This window comes from Myzus persicae, unplaced genomic scaffold, assembly GCF_001856785.1.
Source record: "Myzus persicae strain clone G006 unplaced genomic scaffold, MPER_G0061.0, whole genome shotgun sequence".
In the NCBI taxonomy this organism is placed as follows: Eukaryota; Metazoa; Arthropoda; class Insecta; order Hemiptera; family Aphididae; genus Myzus; species Myzus persicae.
Window position 1 is genome coordinate 22,388 of NW_019104333.1, and position 19,124 is coordinate 41,511.

Genomic DNA, 19,124 nt, shown 5'->3' on the forward strand with positions numbered 1-19,124 from the left:
TAATCGAATCGCTAGGTAGGCTGCGATAAAGGATAATTTTAGTAAAATTTGAATGTGGTAAATGAACCACATATCGAGCCGTAGTGGTTGAAGTCTTATGAAAAGAGGTTTGTTTTTAATAAAACTTAGATATCAATACATCATAAGTGTAGAAAATAGTAAAATCAAGTTCACAAAGACCAATGACAAATATTTGAGAAGTGTTTTTATTTTACTCGTTGTACCGCTCAAAAGATATTTAAAACCAAAACCAGGGGAGTCGCTTTGATGTATTTTGTAACTTGTAAGTGTCGTTAAAAGTGCATCTCATTATTGTAATGCTCGCCGTACTTTATGTGTTCAGATGATATGAACGTACAATTTTGTTTTTCTCTCCGACCCACTCGCAGCATATCACGGCGTTTGTGCCCAACTGAACCACTGATTGGTTGGCATGCTGGGATCCTACAACATTCCTTGTCCTGAAATATATTTGCCCTTATCGGTATGAATGTGCCTTGAACTATTCTACCAAAAAATTAATGTGAATTTTGAAGGCAGAAGTTACAATTATCTGATACAGTTGTAGGTAGATCTATTATTTATAAAATAACTATAACAGTCATAAAAAATGCATTTAAAGTAGCCAGTGAGGAAGTAGGTTAATCAGTTTGAGCAGCTTTTTCCATACTGTTTACTTATTAATTTATTATTAACACAATGAGTGTGCAATAGCTAATACTGAGACCCACACAAATCGTTTCAATTAACTGCTTAATATTGTACCAGAATCAGAACGTGACCGAAATCATTTATCTCTAACACTGTCCACTAGAACCAACCTTGTGTTGTCAGCTCTAGTATTGAAGTGCGTTGACCTTTTATCAAATTTGAAGCTAAAAACATTATCGGTGTTCTTATCTTGAGTTTTTTTTCTTATCTATAGTTATATTTCAATATTAAAGGGAGATATGAGTATTTTTTAATTGTAAAATTTCACGGAACCTACCTACTCATAACTCGCATGTATAAACATTGAAATATTATAAAAAAATCAACGTGAGAATAGATATTATTCACAACTTTAAGTTTGATAAAAGATCAATGCACTGTAATACTAAAACTAACAATACAAGGTTGGGTCTACTGAAGGCAAAGTTTCAATGTTGCACGTGGGTCAAAGAGAAAAAACAAATAGTGCACTGACATCATCATAAATTCGAACTCAATGATTGCACACGAAAAAATAATTCATAATTCTGCAATTCCGACGAATTTCAAAAAATGTTGACTTTATACACCTTGGTTATTTATTAGTGTTTGCGATATTATTTAATTCGCGTAATAGCTTCTTATGAGTAAACTAGTACTCCATTTTCAAGATTTTTCAATAACGATCAAAAATCTACTTAAACATAAATCGAAAAAAAGTAGAAACTTCTAATGTCACAAAATGTTTTGAAAATTATTCCGCGTAAGGTGTGTCTTATGATTTGGATCTTAAGTACAAAGTGCGCACTATACAGATTGTAAAATATGAAGTTTCTTCGCTTGTGTTCTCAATAGTTTTTACAAAATTGATCAGCAAAAGAAAAAGTATTACTCAATATAAAAGATGTTTAAAGGTATTATGTAATAGAGTTTTCACCGATTATACTCAAAAAAGCATACATTTTTTTTATAATTTTCATGTCAAAACACATGGCCCTAATTTGTAGACAAATTTATTGAGAATAGTTTACAACATCTAGCCAGTGAATTAAAAACGCCTGTGTTTTTTTTACATAGGTATTATAGTAATCTTATAAATAAATTCCATAATATATTACATATCAGATTTTAGGTGTATATCTTTGATTTTGGAGTAATTAGGATGGGTAGGAAACCTTTTTAAGTTTCTAAACAAAGTTTAGAACTCCTATTATGCCTTATATCTCCAACCTTCATTGGGTCCGTCCGTCCGTTCGTTTGTTAGTTACTAGTACATAATTACGATTGTTGATGTTAAGATATTTATTTATTCATTATTATTCGTAGTTACTTTACATCAGGCACGGATCCAGAGCAAAGATCTGGGGAGGGGGGCATGTAAAATTACAATACTGGAATCACTATCCCCCATGAACGAAGATAAAACTATCTTAGTTTGTGCACCCTATAGAATGATATGTATAATAATATATTATATATCAATATCAGACATATATCTTATTTGAAATAAAGTAATATCAGGATCTGTAGAATTAATAAAAAAATTTGGGAAATAATACTTCTGGGGGGCTGGATCCGTCCCTGCTTTACATAGTTACGATTTTATGTGTAATTTTATTTAATTATGATAATTGTTGATTTTTAGTAATAATTACTTATTGCTTATAGTGATTAATATTATTTAATATAGATTCAAACTGCCCAAAATGTACTACCAACATTTTATTAAGGTTACCAAATTCTTTTTAAACTATATATTTTGAAACTATAATAATTTATTGCTTTGAATTAAAATAAGTTTAGAAACCGGGGTTTTAGCACGATAGTAGAATGAGCTTTTATAAATTGTTGATTAATATTAACATTTTTTTTAAAAAAAAAAAGGCTTTCAAAATAATTTTTTTTATTAATTTTTACGACAACAATAACATTTTCTCTTAAATTACAGTTCGACAATTTACAATATAAATGTTCGTGAATTTATTGTTTCAATGTTCTGCGTGACGGAAACAGCAAACCTTGACGTTAGGCGTTAAAGGGTTTACTGAGGTCTTAGACTATCAATTATATATGAATATGATTGGAAATTCGTAGAGAAATATGATAAATACATTAGAATGTACATGTACCTATATGACATTGACATGGTTATGTGACTAATCATGTTGTGAGGGGATGAGTTGAATCCCCGACGATTATATTTCAAGGTTGGCCATTGGCAGTCGGTTATAATATTTTACAAAATATTGTACGATTATAAAACAAAATCGCTTCTATAATTATTATTTTTGTTTTTGTTTAGAACTTCCTAAGGTAGTTTCAATCTCTTACGATGATGGATAACTGATAGGCGTTTTGTCTTTATGAAACAAATACCGTAAAATATGTTCTTAAAAATATATGGAAATGTTATGTAAGATAAATATTTAACGAATACATATATAATACCTACATAATAATGGTGCAATTATCCGTTAAGGAATTGAAACACAACTGCAGGAGTGCTAATAATATGTTGTGGACAACAAAAACATATTTACACATTTATTTTCTACAGTTTCTAGAACAAAAATGTATACATTATAATTATTTTATATTTAATATTTAAATATAGGTAGGTATTTAATAAACTAGAGTTGAAAGTATTTAAATTTAAATTTAAATTTAAAAACACAATAAAGGTCTCTTTGGTTATAACTTATGTAACTACCTATTTATATAAAGTGTATAAATTAATTGCTTTGTGCTTTAAATGTAAATTCACCTTGTAGTTTACGATTTTCTAAGACCAATGTTTTATCTAACGAATGAGAACTAACGAGAAAAAAACTTTGTAAAATCTAATTTGATGGTGTAAGGTGACCAGAATTTTTAGAAATTTTGAAGGGTGCCAAGTTTTTCCAATATGGCTGAGTGCTTGGGAACCACTACGTAAGAGTAAGACGTTATCTTAGAAATATTTTTTGGAGTTGGAATGAGTGTTAAGTACTTAGGAAAAAATTATTTGAAAAAATTGTTCTTAAATTTATATAGTAGAGGTATAAAAAATAGATAGGCAATCATAAAAATAAGACATACACACCAAACCTAATCTCTCCTAAATATTTGTTTGGTTTTAGATTCTGAGGATTATTATTCAGAATTAACGAACTTACAGGACCAATTCGAATCTCCAGTTTTTAAAACTGAACCAATTTCTCCAATGTGGAATTCTATATCCCCTATACTACTAAAATTGACAACACGTATGAAGTTCAATAAATCAAAAATATTGCTCTCAAATAATTACAAATGCCCCACTCTTTTTACATGTTATTATTATCTACATAAAGGCTCTAAAATAAAAAGTGACGAAAGAAGCTACGCAGCCTAATAAACGCTTCTATAACAGTTTGTCCGACTCCGAAATCATTACAGCCTTTCACTAATAAATAGTTATTACCCTCAATTTATAGCTGGAACCACAGTGTCGTCTAAAAAGAAAATGGTGTAGTGATTTATTAAACAAATAATAAAACAATAAATATAAAAAAAAATATAAATATAGTAAAAAACAAATTATAATAATTAATAACCCAAGTCTAGTGTCACTAATGGGTCATTTTATAGGTACCCAAGTTACCTATAATTCCTGTATTTAACCTCAACATCACATCATCACATATACTTATTGTTCTAATTTTTTTTCAGAATTTTTTTCAAAAAAACAAAATAATATTCTAAGCAGAACGTTATATGTTTATTGTTTATATCATATAAATTACAATAATGTGTTTAGTTGGAAAATAGGTAATAACTTTAATTAGATAATATATTTTCTTAGTTGTTTTCTAAGATATAGAAAAAAAAATGACAAAACAAAGGCAAAAATCGTAATCACTCCTTAATCAAGTATTCAAATCCCAAGTGCCAACCGTATTTAGTAAAACCAAGCTTAGATCAGAATTATTTTTCAAATGCTGTGATTTTATTTATTTTTAAAGAAAATATTTTGATACCTTCAGTGAAAATCAGGTATGGAATATTCACTTACGTTTTTATGACATGGAATAAACTTTAACTTTATGATACATACATTAAACATTTAACCATATATAAATGTTCGATTTAAAAAATGTTTATTAAATTAGTTTAAGATCAACATTTATTCAACAAAATGTATGTGTGTGACGTGCTTAAATAATTATTCAATGTAATATTTAGTAGGATTGACGTACATGTAGGATTGGTAAAAGTATTTATAATTTTTATAAGTATTAAAAATAATATTAATATAATCCTTAACTAAAACTTTATAATAATAATAATCGTATAGTACTTGAATACAACCACAAATACATAGCAATCATAACAATAATAACAATAATGTCTGGTAAATATCGAGACAAAAATAAATCTCATCGTTAATACCTATTAGGTGAAAAAAAGTTTTGTTTTCACACTAAAGAACATGTTTGGTTTACATAATATAATATAGGAAATGCGATTATTCGCGCACGGTTTTCACTAGTCTGATGATAGTAACTCTTGTTCCAAAGTTGAGGGAGTTTTTGTACTATTACCCGATTCAAACCCACCATCGTTGCTTGATGCATAGTCATCTTCGGCTTGATCGGGATCGTCAAAACTGAAACGTATACAACAACAAAATCATAATTATCATCGTACACTATTTTTATCCAAATAATTAAAATATTTTTAACGAAAGATGATTTCCCTGGAAATGCAAGTCATGTACAAGATGTATTATCATTTATCAGATGTCAAAACATGTATTATATTGTTTAAGTTTTATTTTTCATACTATTAAAATGTGTGAATATTATAATATTATATTGTTATGCAATATTCATATTCTTTTCAAAAAAAAAAAACCAGGCAAGTTTAAAGAGTTATGCCAGTGGACGATAACTAACTGTGGGAGGAACTTACTGTTTTTCATAAATATTGAATAATATAACACCATATTTGGTTTGAACTTTTAATTACGAACAAAAATCATCTTTAACTGAATTATTTTTAGTATCTATTTGGACGATGAACAATATATTTTCTTAATTATAATACCTCAATACATCTCTTTACCCATATTAATGTATTATTAAAAACATGCGAATTAGACTTATACATTTTTTCGATATTAGAACTACTAAAATTTAATGAAGCATATTGAGAAATGAATATTATCATCATCGTTATTCATATGACTACATGAGGTAATTAAAAGTTTTGATTTTCTTACGTAAATGGTTTTTGCTCTCCTCTCATTTCACAAATGACGTTGGTCAATGCCATTATGTAGTTTTTTGCCAATGTCAATGTTTCCAACTTTGATAGTTTACGTCCCATTTTTACATGGGGCACCACTTCACGCAATTTCTGTAAAACCAAAAGTACAATGATATTGTTATCAATGCATAAATATTATGTTGATTATATAATATAACTAACTGCGATTTGTCATACTATTAAAATTGATCATATTTCTTACTTATATTTTTCTGACATTTTAATATTAATCGAATCTAATAGGCAAACACTTATTTTCGTAGTTGGTGTGATTATACCATATGCTAGCATTAAGTCCTTGGTATTTAAGTACAAAAAGAAATGTTTAAAATATTTCGTAAGGTTAACACGACGTAATCTTCAGGCGATGGTCTAACTCCTTCAAACTATCGCATAGGCAATAAAAAGCATGCCCTCACTTTTAGTAGTTTAAAAACAATTTCATGAAATGTCCAAAACGTTACCACGTATGCGGTATAGTAATAAGTTACACGCAATATAACCTAATTAAGACGTATTAAACCATACATAATAGTCAATAGATAATATTATTATATTAATAGAATCGGTTACATAGTTAGTGAAATTTAAAAAGTGAAAACTTCGATAGCACGGCGTTAGCACAATTAAATAAACCGTCACTCGATGCAAAATATCATTATTGATAATATGATGATGTCATCTAACAGTGTAGTCCTTAGACAAATTTGAGGATCTAATTGCAATGTCCGGCACCAAGCTATTAAGATTTGAAAATCGTTACATGGTCTGTATTTAAATATTGTCAGAGTCCCTGAAATTATTGGAAATTGATTGAAATTGGAGGCAATGACCCAGTTTGCTCTATTTAATTCAGCACCGTGAGTAATTAATTATACGTTTAACACTTACTTCTTAAGGACATAATATATAGGCTACATATTACACCTGTGGTTTTGAACCAAATATCTTCCAATTGATGCGGAGAAATCATTTACAGAATGCCGAATGCTTGAGATTGTATTAAATTTATAAACTATTATATAATATTATAATAGGTAGGTACGTTATAATATTATGTGCTTACAAATCACGTTACAATACTAATTAAGTTCCGTTAAACCTAATGTAAATAGTTGGCTTTAGAATTTAATTAAATTATAAATTATTCATTTTTATAATGGGTTTCAATTAGCTGGATTATAAGTTATAGTAATACCCAATTATTACCAGACAATTAGATTTGGTAAGGTTCTAGTATTATTGAGTTAAAAAAAATGGTTACTTCAACTAATCATATTTTCTTATACAATTAGTTAAAATAAGTTTTTAGTTCTTTAGTAAACTTCTAAGTCTTACTTCTTCTTTTACCAAATAGTTATGTAAAATAACCTCCTCAAATTAAATATATTTATAGGTATGTGGCTAAAATATGTATGACATTACAATATATTGGTTGATATAAAATGTTAAGTTGTTATTATTGAGGATAATACAAATGTCGATAATTATGTAATTAGAATTTAGTTTTTTAGATAAATTAATCAAAATATATTCAAAACAGTTATATACATTGGTATTTTCTGATTTCCGTATCAAATTGACTTACATGTTACTAATTATTTATAAATAAAATCAATATCAATCATTATTAACCTTTTTACTACCAAACTGGTTTTAACAGTAAAATATTATGTCTCTGCCACACACATTTCACTTCTTTTTTAAACATACTTATAAAAAGATTTTCCAGAATATGATTCGTACATACTCTATAGTTATACACTTATGAAAAAGGGGAGATAAGGTATTCCTAAAGGTGTCCTCGTGGCTACTTTTACCATCATATGTTATCGAAAATATTAACAATTTACCTAAAAATGGTAAAAAAAAAAGTGCATCACTTATAGTATAGAGTATTCGAGTATAAATAGTGCATTAGTACCTACAGACTCCTCTTATGCAACAACCACAAAATACAAATCTTCGAGACTTTTAGTTTCGAGTCATGGTAGTTCAATTATCAAACTGTGACATTACAGTGTTATAATGTTCATTATTATATCGCTGCGTGACTTGTATGCATCTCTGTAACAGCTACAAAAGTAAATCTATACACGTTTTCGAATATATTTTAGTTAACGGTAGACAGCATAAATGGGTCACGCCGTGTCAGATGGTGAAAAATAATAAGAACGCTCAAAATATTATATACTCGAATGAAAAAAAAAACCGAAGATAACCATAATGTTATTCGATTTGCCATCACTGCAGTGTGGTTGGCGTTTTATAGGACTTGAACATTATCGCCGCGGTTACGCATCGTGTCGTAGCAGTCTTATAAATCCGAAAAATATGTTACAAACCATATACAATACTCGCTATTTTTTCGATCTAAACAATATTATATAGTACAACGTTTTATTTTTCGGCCAACTTTCAAGTGTATATGGATAATCGATTTCACAGCGTACGCGTATTACATTTAATGTGTACGCGGGTGGGCATAGTCATAACCTGCGGTGTGCTCACCTCGAAAGCATCGTTCAACGAGTGCATGCGTAATCGTTCGCGCTCGTTGCTCTCCAGCCTTCGCAAATTTCGGTCTTTGGCCGTCAACACCTCCACCGATTGCCTTTGCCGGATGCTCCTGCGGCATTTTCTCGTTTTTGGTGCAATCGGTTCATCACCATCATCCTCGTCGATGCTCGCCCGTCGTTTTCGTTTGCCCGCCGCGGGCCTTCGTGATTTATCGTCGGAACTCTCCGAATCGCCTATACAATACACGTCCATTATAAGTGTTTATAATTGATTGCTGCTACATGTCTTGATACAAATTATATAATTTAGTATGTGTTTAAAACAATACTACATGCATCTACCTACACGAAAAATATTGTTAACTAAAACCATAGCTCGCAGTGTTTAAAAACAAGTAGGTACCTAAGTGCTCACTCGAGTTTAGATAAGTAGGTAATTGTAAATTAAAATTAATAAACTAAAATAAACTAAAGATAAATCAACTTATTAAATGGACTCATATATGGCTTACTTAAATCGATACACATAATTTACACATGCCTATTTTAATACGTGTATAAGATGGCGCATTGTGCACTTTTGAAAATGTATATTTAAATAACAATGGTTCTGAGTTAAATCATTCATTCTACAATGGAAAACTTAAAATTTCATACTAAAAAATGTGTTGATAATTTAATAGAATGTATACAGTTTTTAGGCACGAGTATTTGGTATAGTAAAAGAATAAAATAATTAAAACTAATTTCTATAATGCATTCAATTAAAAGGACAAAAGCCTTAGGAATGAAAATTTCCAGGAAAAAAATATTCAGATGTTGCAATATCAACGTTGTGGGTTCATTTTAAAAATGTTTAAGTACAGCCTATGTCATTTTTGAGATACATTCACTTTTCCAAAAGGTTAAGAATATTTTTCAAAATAAATTCCAAATATTACCATAAACCCACGGGGAGCTGGATATTTACAATAATAACAATAAAAAAAAATTAATTAAATTAAATTTTTTAAGCTACTGTATTAATATAATCTTAACTAGATTTTAATTCACACACTTTTAATATTTTCGTCGTCGTCCTCGGATACATTATTGTTGTCTGGGTGGTAAAACGAACCATCTTCTGTGCTAGGTGATCTTGAGTGGTCAGTTGAAACGTCGAAAGATCGTCCGCGAAGTTGAATTCCGTCTAACATTTCTTCTTCAGATTGGGGATCACTCGTTCCCGGCATAGAAATTAAATATCTGAAACATGGTAGGTATATCGGAAATTAGAGTGGATACATTTCAAGTTAAAAGATTAAAACCATCTAAATGAGTTGATGAAAATAGTTTTTAGTTGTTCTATTTGGGTTAGATTGTAATAGTTTTCACTGTTTTCAGACAATGGTATGAGTATTGATCATATACCTAAAATGTATGCACTATGCTATAAATGTAAGTTTAGTTATATATAGACTAATTATTATTTACACAAGACAGTAAGCTGTAAATTGTTTATCTTAATCGCAGTTTTGATTTTAAACATTCAGTGACTTGGTTTTATTTTTATTTTTTATACATATACATAGACATGTATTTATTATAATATTATAGAAACTGCAAGTGAATAGCAATGACCACGAATTTGAATGACGATAACTTAAACTTGAAATTATAAATGTAATATAATAAATACGACACCTATTTAAAATTCAAATTTATATCTAATCTACCAAATTCATTTATATTTATCTAAAAATCTGAATTTTATGTTAAACGCAGCGTAATATAATTTTATTATATCCTGATAACTAGTAGCTGGTAGGTACTACCTATTTTGTAAAACCTTCGTAGCTTATATACTAAACTTGAAAATAAATTTGAGTACTTATGTCTTATATCTAGGTACACATCTAAGTATACACATGTATTCGGATGATTATTGTACTAATATACTTATTAATTAGGTATATGTACTTACATGGGACCTAGGTAATGTATAAATTATTCAAACCATTGATGAAGGTAATTTGAAATTAATTCTTCAATATAAATAATTTATTTATAATATTTCTTAGAACATACAATAGTTTTAAAATGCAGTTAACTTTTATAGGAAGTTATTATTTTCGAAGAGTTATCGATTGAAGTCAAGAAAAGCCATGTTGCGTTAGTTTATTGTAGTTTTAGTGTCTTGTCGTGAATTTGTTTAAACATAGTCTCTGAACCTCCATTTCAATTTTATATAATAATGTATAATATAAAACTCTAGTGGTTTCTAAACTTTTTCTTATAGCATTAATTCAAAAATCAACATCTACCTTTTTAATATTTAATGCATCCCGATAGGCTGCATACTATTATAGTTGCGTCCCAAAAATAACAACGAAAAAAGATTTAATTCGAATTATGGCAGATTAAAATAAACCATTTTAAGGTCGTATTACCCATAAGGCTGCGGATTGGGTGTAGTCCCACAGGTTCGACTGAACATAGTTCTAGTAACCCTGATGAACAGTATCGAACATTTTAGGAAACATCGGCATCTATGTAATATTATATACTTGTGGAGTCGTGTATCCAGTATTGACGAATTCTAATGTATTAAAATGTGTCTATACCTCAACCAATTATACCGATAAACAAAGATTTACTTAGGTTAGCATTTAAGTTTTGAATCTCACAAAGGTATAAAAGTTATATTATTAACGACTGCAAATAATAATAACATTATTCGAAGAGGATTAAATTCGTTTTGCGAGGCTCCAGATTATATTAATTATACACTCAAGGTTGTGTATTATATTTCTTTTAGAATTGGTTGATTAACTTTTTTTTTATTGAAAATTAATAACAGTAATTATGTCAACATAATAACATAGGTAAAAAGTAAAACATTTAATTTAAAATGTTCTGCACCTAAATAATTACATGATATCGATGATGAATTTTAAATTAAGTACTAGGGTTATGTTTATTACACGAACGCCTAAATCAAAATATTGTATACCTAGCTATATATTTATTATTTACATAATTATTGAAGAAGTCCTCAAAATTTACAATATGTAATTGTAGGTCATTGCCCTGTAGGTATAATGCATTATCAAATAAATTAACGTTTATAGTCTATTCATACATTTTAATCGTTTTATACATACTAATCATTATCGTAGTCAAAGGTTTATTAGACAGTTCTTCGAGCTAGCTACATAGTTAAATCAACAATTGATAATATAGCTTGCAACTCTTTTGATTTGAAATTAGTTATCGTTGTTTTTAATATTAATATTTATCAATCTGAAAATTAAACACGAAAGGTATCAATACACATACAATTAAGTCACATTTTGACATTTACTACATATAAATTATACACAAAATACTTATTTTATTAATTGTATTGCAAAAAATTTAACTCAGGTAAAATTATAATTAACAGTGGTTTTAGATAAAAATAAAATAGGTACCCGCTAAAAATTAAATGTATGTGTCATTAATAATGAATCATTATATTATTATATGTTTCGAATATAGTTTTTGTTAAAATTTTATATCAGATATTAATCGTTTGTTGGAGATTCGTCAACATTTCTACGATTTAATTAAAATAAGTACCTAAAGGTTAACTCCCTTAAATATATACCTATATGTGTCAACTTCACTTTCAAAAAAGTGTTGAACATTTTATTAAGAAAACAAAGTTCTTTTTTGTTTTTATTTGAGCCAGATATTTAAGCGGCATCTGAGGCCATTGGCTGCAACAATTTCATAGAGTCTTCATATTGTGTACCTATATGTACCTTTTTTACCTTCTATGTATTATGAATCATCATGTCTCCAAGCGGATTTTTTATTTTACTCGGTTATTGAAAACTTATGTTGTTAAAAGTGATACCAAATGCCTAAATAATTCGCGATACACACAAAACGTAAACGAAATATATTCCAAACACGTCTTTTATTGTATAAATACGGTTTTTAATACATGACAGGACGTGCCGTGTATAAATGTAAACACTCCAACAGTAGATAGGTGGTGATATAATATTATTATCTCCATATGGACATATTCATTAACTAACAATCAAAATATTGATAGCGGCAAAAGTTCATCGGTGTTTTATGTAAATGTGCAACAGGTTAAAATTAAGAATACCTCGTATTTATACTATAAATAGGTATTATAGTTACCCCGAGATAGCCGTTACTGCAGATAAGTGTTTTAAATAATCAAACTGTTGTGTTTATGCAAATTGTTTTTATTTTATTTTGTTTTTCAAAGACATGTAATTCATGTATTTCCATGTATACTTATCACGATAATATTGTGCACTATGATTAGTAATTAGTATGTGCTATCAAGACGTATAATGATCGCAACTATACAATTTACAACGAAATATGCACTTATATATTATATCTTTAGCGTTTGTAAAACGTCGCTGGTTAAAAAGTTTTGATGGACTAATATAATGTAGGTACACGTTGCGTTTTACTAACAGTTCACAATAAAATGTGTGAGACGTGAAAGAGATTGAAAAATAAAAAAACTATCTATTGCGGAAATGATTTTTTTTGCGATAGAACGTTTGATTATTACGGTTTAGAAACGGTCGGAAAATGATTCGACCGATTTTGAACGCTTTCCCTATAGAACCCATTCGAAGACGTCGAATCGACTAACCTAAAATCAAAGACCTACCGAAAATTGAGTTTTTTCTGTATAAACTAATGTTCACGTGTCGTTGAACACGTTTCTCAACGAGTGAACTTGTTACAAAATTGCTTAACTGCAATAACTAGTAAAGACTAATGAAGAAAAAACGGCAACGCACATTTCCATTAAATAAATTGGAATTTTTAATTTTCGTGAACAAATTTTAGAATATCTACTTTCTAAACTCTAATTAATTATATTATTGAATACATTATATTATATGGGTGTGTATTGATACAAGCTAACAAAAAAATAATAAAGCGATAACATATTATATTTATCACAATTCGATTAAAATATCATCGTACATAATGTTTTATTTCCATACATTAAAGTAAGAAAAACAACACGTAAATATAGTTTTAATGCCAATTTTTTTTAACAATCAAACAACTTGATACTTATTCAATGTCTTAAAAGAAAGTGTAACTAAAATGTAATTATTAATTATAAAACAAAAACACAGTCCTCTGTTATTATTGTAAAAAACCCCCCTAATAATTTAAAAACATTTAAGTAGGCATGCATGATACAACTATATAAGATAAGATGGTTCATTTTATGAGATCATATCAAAGCAATAAGAGTGTGTGTACCTTTATAATCTATTAGAGTAAGAAACAGACAAACGTTCTCAATAAAAAGTGTAAAAAACTATCTCCATTCTCCATACACCTACAGTACATTCCTCGGTTCGGTCAAAATTAAAAAGACACTTATTAATAATATGGCAATATGCATGCCTAATGTATGTATTATTATGTATTGTGTACCTAATATATTTTATTTTGAAATCCGAACTCAATATATTTAAAATCATTCTTAGGTACACTATTTATATGTCTAATATATTAATATTCACACCACAAGAAAACATGACATTAGAGCAATAAAATATTGTTATTTTGATCACGAATGTTGTTTATGTAGGTAGATATACTAGGAATACTACGTAATTTATTACTATTTAAAGATAAAACAATAAGGACGCATTGTATGTAAATACAAATTTATCGCTGAATGAAGAAAACTGACCGTTTAGATTTAATACAAATCAAATAGTGGGAATTTTGATAGTTTTAATTGCCCAATACAGACAATTTGTGTGGGTAAAATTAAAACAGGTGAGTAAGGTTAGGTACAAACATATCTATAGAATTAAAATATTTAAACATTTTAGCTAATAACCCATAAAACAAATTATACAATATATAGAATAACTTAAATATTATCGGATGAACATTAGTTGCAACTTGCAAGCTCATCCAATAATTATATATGCTTTAATGTGGATGAGCTGAGTTCATAATAAGAATTGAATTTTAAAGCTAGATATATAATGTAATATTTAGTAACAAATAACATGTGTTATATATGTAATATTATTATAATGATATTGGTATATTTTAATGCATACAAGTTTGTGCTCTGTGAAATCTATCAAATACTGTGATGTATAAATAATTTGTATTATTTAAATATTATTCTAGCATTTAAATACCTACATAAAACTGAGTTTAGAGTGTAAACCACATGTTATGTTAATATCATACTCGACATATACAGTATAGGTACCGTTGTTCTAATACATCCTAAGGCCATACGACCTTGCTTGAATAAAATGAAAAAATAATAACCTATAAGCATAATATTTACTAAATTGTTCTTGTGTTTATTAACATCTATTTTATAATACCACGGTATGATTTGTGGAAGGTTGCAAAATAACGAAAGACTATCAACTGTATTCTTCAAGTTCAAAACAAAATTACATTTCACTCGTGTGATTAAACACTAAACAATATATTATTATAGACCGTATACCTTGCACGTAAGTAAACAACACAAAAAAAACAAAATATGTAAAAGATAGATGTCTACTTTTTGGCGTTCGTCAAAAGATAATAAAAATAAATGACACAGTTAAAATAAACAATGAAATGTATTTTTGAAAAACTACCTAAATACTGCCTAAATGACCTGGTTATTAAGTCCCATAGTCGTTTTAATATTTATGTTAACGCAATTTTCCCATCAAGCAACCGCACTACCTACACAAGACGTATAATAGGTAAACCTACTCCAATTCCTAATCATAATATTTATTACAAATATTATATCACAACATAATATGGTCACAATATTATTTGGGAACGTAATAAATGATAATGTATAAACATGCAATTATTTAAATTAATGTTATAGCCTGTAGGTAAAATTTTCATTACTTGTTAACTTATATAAATTATATTATACGATTCACGTGACCACGTGCCACGTGGTCTAATTAATCCACACATTCATCGACACGTGGGATTCGAACAAGATATTATTCACAGATAATATATAGGAACAACACGATTCTCGTTTGGTTTGAAAGACCTATGACCTTAGCTGCGCGTTTGGCTTCTGTGGTACCCACCTATCGGGTCATTTGGATCCAATGACCACGACACAGATAGGTGCTTGGAAAATATACAGCTTACCGTGTTTTAGTCTGTGTCTACAGTATTAAACTGAATATTATATACAAGCAAGCTCACCCCCCTTTTTTCTCTTTATAATGATGCATTTGTTCATAGATATCCAGATTTTTAAATCGCTATGTCATTTAAGGAATGTCCTGTTATAAGGTTATTTTTTTCCAGATGAGATACACTCCATTTAACTGTAATTTATCAAGCAAATAATTTTTTTTTTTAATGTTAATAGATTTGTGTTTAAATTGAAACGAGTAGTTTTGGATTTATTAAGCTTTGTATACTATAATGAGATAAGTCCTTAATAATAGGTAAAGTATATAGGTGCCTATAACAAAGGCTAGATTGTGGTTTAAAAATCATAGTGTATAGTTAATATAAGTGTATAAAAATTAATTTGTAAACAATTTCAAAGTACCTACAATAAATGCTAGATTCAGTATTACTTAGGTATATTTTATATTTTTATATTAAACAAATCCTTAGGATTATTATTTATTAATTTATTATTCTTAGTTTACACATTGAAATATCTCAGAAACTATAGTCGTTCAAATTATTCTAATTTCAATTCATTTATTTTCAAAAAAAATTATATGGAGACAATTTCAATGAAAAAGCGCAGTTCTCGTTTGAAAGATAGTTTGTATCGCCGCTGGACATTCTTTAAATGGTATACAACTATAAAAAATTTAAGTAGTTACATAGGTATATGAAAATATAGTCTTTAAGTATGTAATTTAAAATTCCAAATGTTAGTATTCGAATAATTTCACTATTTAAATGTGGGTGATCGCTGAGCAATGAGCATGGTTGGTGTGCCTATAATCATTATTATAATTCAGCAACCATCATTTAACGATATTAACAATATAACGTTGCTTTTGCCAAGTCGCTCAAAAGTGTATTTATACGCATGCTAAACACCTAAAACTGCAAAGAATGAATTCTTAGTAGAATTTAGTAGGTACCTACTAATATACCGAAATAATAATATTAGAAAAATTAATGGGCAATGGTTATAGAATCATACCACGCTATTTCGAGTAACTGTACCTACATTATTCTCATAACAATTTATACTATTATTATATTGCTATATAGATTCAAGGTTGGAATGTAAACGCATAAGCTATCATTTTTAAGTTGTGTTTACCAACAAACATAACGATTAACGTGTTATTTATTACTACATTTGGGCAGTGTCCCATTATTGAATATACCTCTGAAGAGTATATTTTTCGACAAGAAAATTTACTCGAAAAAGTTTATTGAAATTGTATTGAATTATAAAACTATTTTCTTTACATGTTCCAATCACGGCTCTCTAGACGAAAGTAGGATAACCATAGTTCCGATGTCGAACAAATAATATTGCTTGTATGGGTGCCAACTTATAGGCTTGCAGGAGAGTTTCCTCATCGTCGTAGATATCGGGGATAAAAATGAATTTTGGTTGTAAATTTGTTGTAAAGATAGAAAACGTTCGAAATGAAAACTCTTAACCGACATTGGCAGGTAATTGCTTATAATTCACCCGATTGAAAAAAAACATTTTATCACATTGTCGCTATTATAATACGCAATATAATATTATAATGCACGATATTTTATTTTGCAGTATATCTGATGCGATAATATTAGGTATGTACGGCACTGTGCTATTTTTATATATTATCTACACGACATTCGCAATCGTAATATGGCGAGGTCTGACGGTTCCAGGAAATGTCGGACATAATTATATATATATAATTCATATATAGCTGCGGTGGCGACTCGAGCACCCCTTCTCTGCTGGAGACTATAACTCTTGTCGCCCGTGTCGTAAATCCTTTTCGGTCTCCAAGAGAAACATGCAAATCCCACTGGACTGTGGAGACACGGACGTGGGGGCGAGGGCGAGGGGATAAAACAGGTCGACGGGCCTTGAGCAGAAGTCCACTGCAGACTTATACGTCATCGTGAAGAGCTGCCCACGCGCGTCATCATAATAACTCTTAAGTATAGCCGATGGTGAGTATTATTTTAACGTTACCTCTACGTGGGTAATGGTTTTGTCGAACCTGAGCTTTCCACTTGCTACCTGGTATACTGTATGCGCGTGGAAACTTACCCCGGTAGAATAATGTCAAGCGTTCGCTATAATATTATTATAATGATGAACAACATAAATCATAATAAATTCAACCGGTTTGTTTTTAATGTTTTTATACTTATAGACCGCGGGTGTATTGTCCGCCCCGCTAATCGACCGCCAGCAAACTCATGGATCATACGCAGCTCGCGATCCGATCGACGGAAATGCAACGCGGGCCGCATCGAAATACGCATAATATTATAACGAAACAATAAATCATATCTGGACATAATTTTATACGATACCGTTTTACAATATCGATATTATGTTATACTTAAGTGTTTATATTATATGGGTACAAATGTACAATATATAGCTACCTATGGTATTTATCTCGTGGTCGTCGACGTATACTGCAGCCTCGCAGTGTGTCTTCCGGTTCGGGTCACTAATAATAATATTATGTATTGTTGTTTGTTACCCACTCGGGGGTACTATAAACGATCGCGACTTATCGAAGGCGAACTCCTGTGCGACTTTTGTGTCCATGTGTGCAGCGATCACCAGTGATTGTCGTTCTTCTGGCTCGACCACTCATTGACATAAATGTCATACGAGAACCTATATCCGTGTGTAGTGCACCGTTGTTATATTATTATTATTATTGTTGTTATTCTGTCAGTGCGATTTTCCGACTGCGTGTGAAATAGCGTATAGACGATAAACAATAATAATATTGTCAAATACACAGATAAACGAAACCGAACGGATGTAGCTACAAAACCGCACTCGTGCGCACCGCTCAAACGCGCTCGCAAATGACTACGGGCAGACTTTTTAGTTTTCGGCACAATATTATTATTATTATTATTATCATCGTAGTCGTAGTCGTCGTCGTTGTCATCGGCGGTGGAGGAGGAGAAGGAGGAGGAGGAGGAAGAATTAAATAAACTGCAGGCGACTATAATAATATACGCTACCGTGTGCCGATGGCTGTGCTCGCGGTGGTATATAATGCGCGAGACCGCGCGAGCGTTTAACACTTTCTTCGGCCGCCGCGTTTTCCCATTGTTACTGTATTTTTGTCTATTACTATACGTTTTTTATCATTATATTTGATGTATTACATTATATTATATATTTTTTAAGTGGGAGCCTCTGTGTGGCAGTGGTTCGAAACGGATACGCCGAAATGAGCAACCACCGGCACAGTTTTCGCGATTGTCGAAACACATAATAACGCTACCCGTTCTACAGCACTTATATTAGTTGTACAATAATATGTAGGTATATAAATAATCAGTAATCACTCTGGGAGATTTACTCACATTTTAAAGAGAGCTCACATTTAAATAGGCGAATAA

The 19,124-nt window shown here is 29.7% G+C and overlaps 1 protein-coding gene across 2 annotated transcripts; it reads right to left on the minus strand.

Annotated features, from left to right (window-relative positions):
• Window positions 1-4,507: 4,507 nt before the first annotated feature.
• LOC111041269 (neurogenic differentiation factor 1-like) lies at window positions 4,508-18,618 on the minus strand. 2 transcript variants are annotated; one of them, XM_022325505.1, is made up of 6 exons: window positions 18,141-18,618; window positions 11,642-11,780; window positions 9,556-9,743; window positions 8,491-8,732; window positions 5,933-6,069; window positions 4,508-5,317 (listed from the first exon to the last, which is right to left on the minus strand). In XM_022325505.1, exons 3-6 carry the CDS (start codon window positions 9,728-9,730, stop codon window positions 5,197-5,199), a joined length of 675 nt encoding a protein of 224 aa, XP_022181197.1. In that variant the 5' UTR covers window positions 9,731-9,743; window positions 11,642-11,780; window positions 18,141-18,618; the 3' UTR covers window positions 4,508-5,196. The 2 variants fall into 2 exon arrangements, with proteins under 2 accessions (XP_022181197.1, XP_022181196.1); XM_022325504.1 differs by lacking the exon at window positions 11,642-11,780 and having other exon boundaries at window positions 4,509-5,317; window positions 18,141-18,617.
• Window positions 18,619-19,124: the final 506 nt, after the last annotated feature.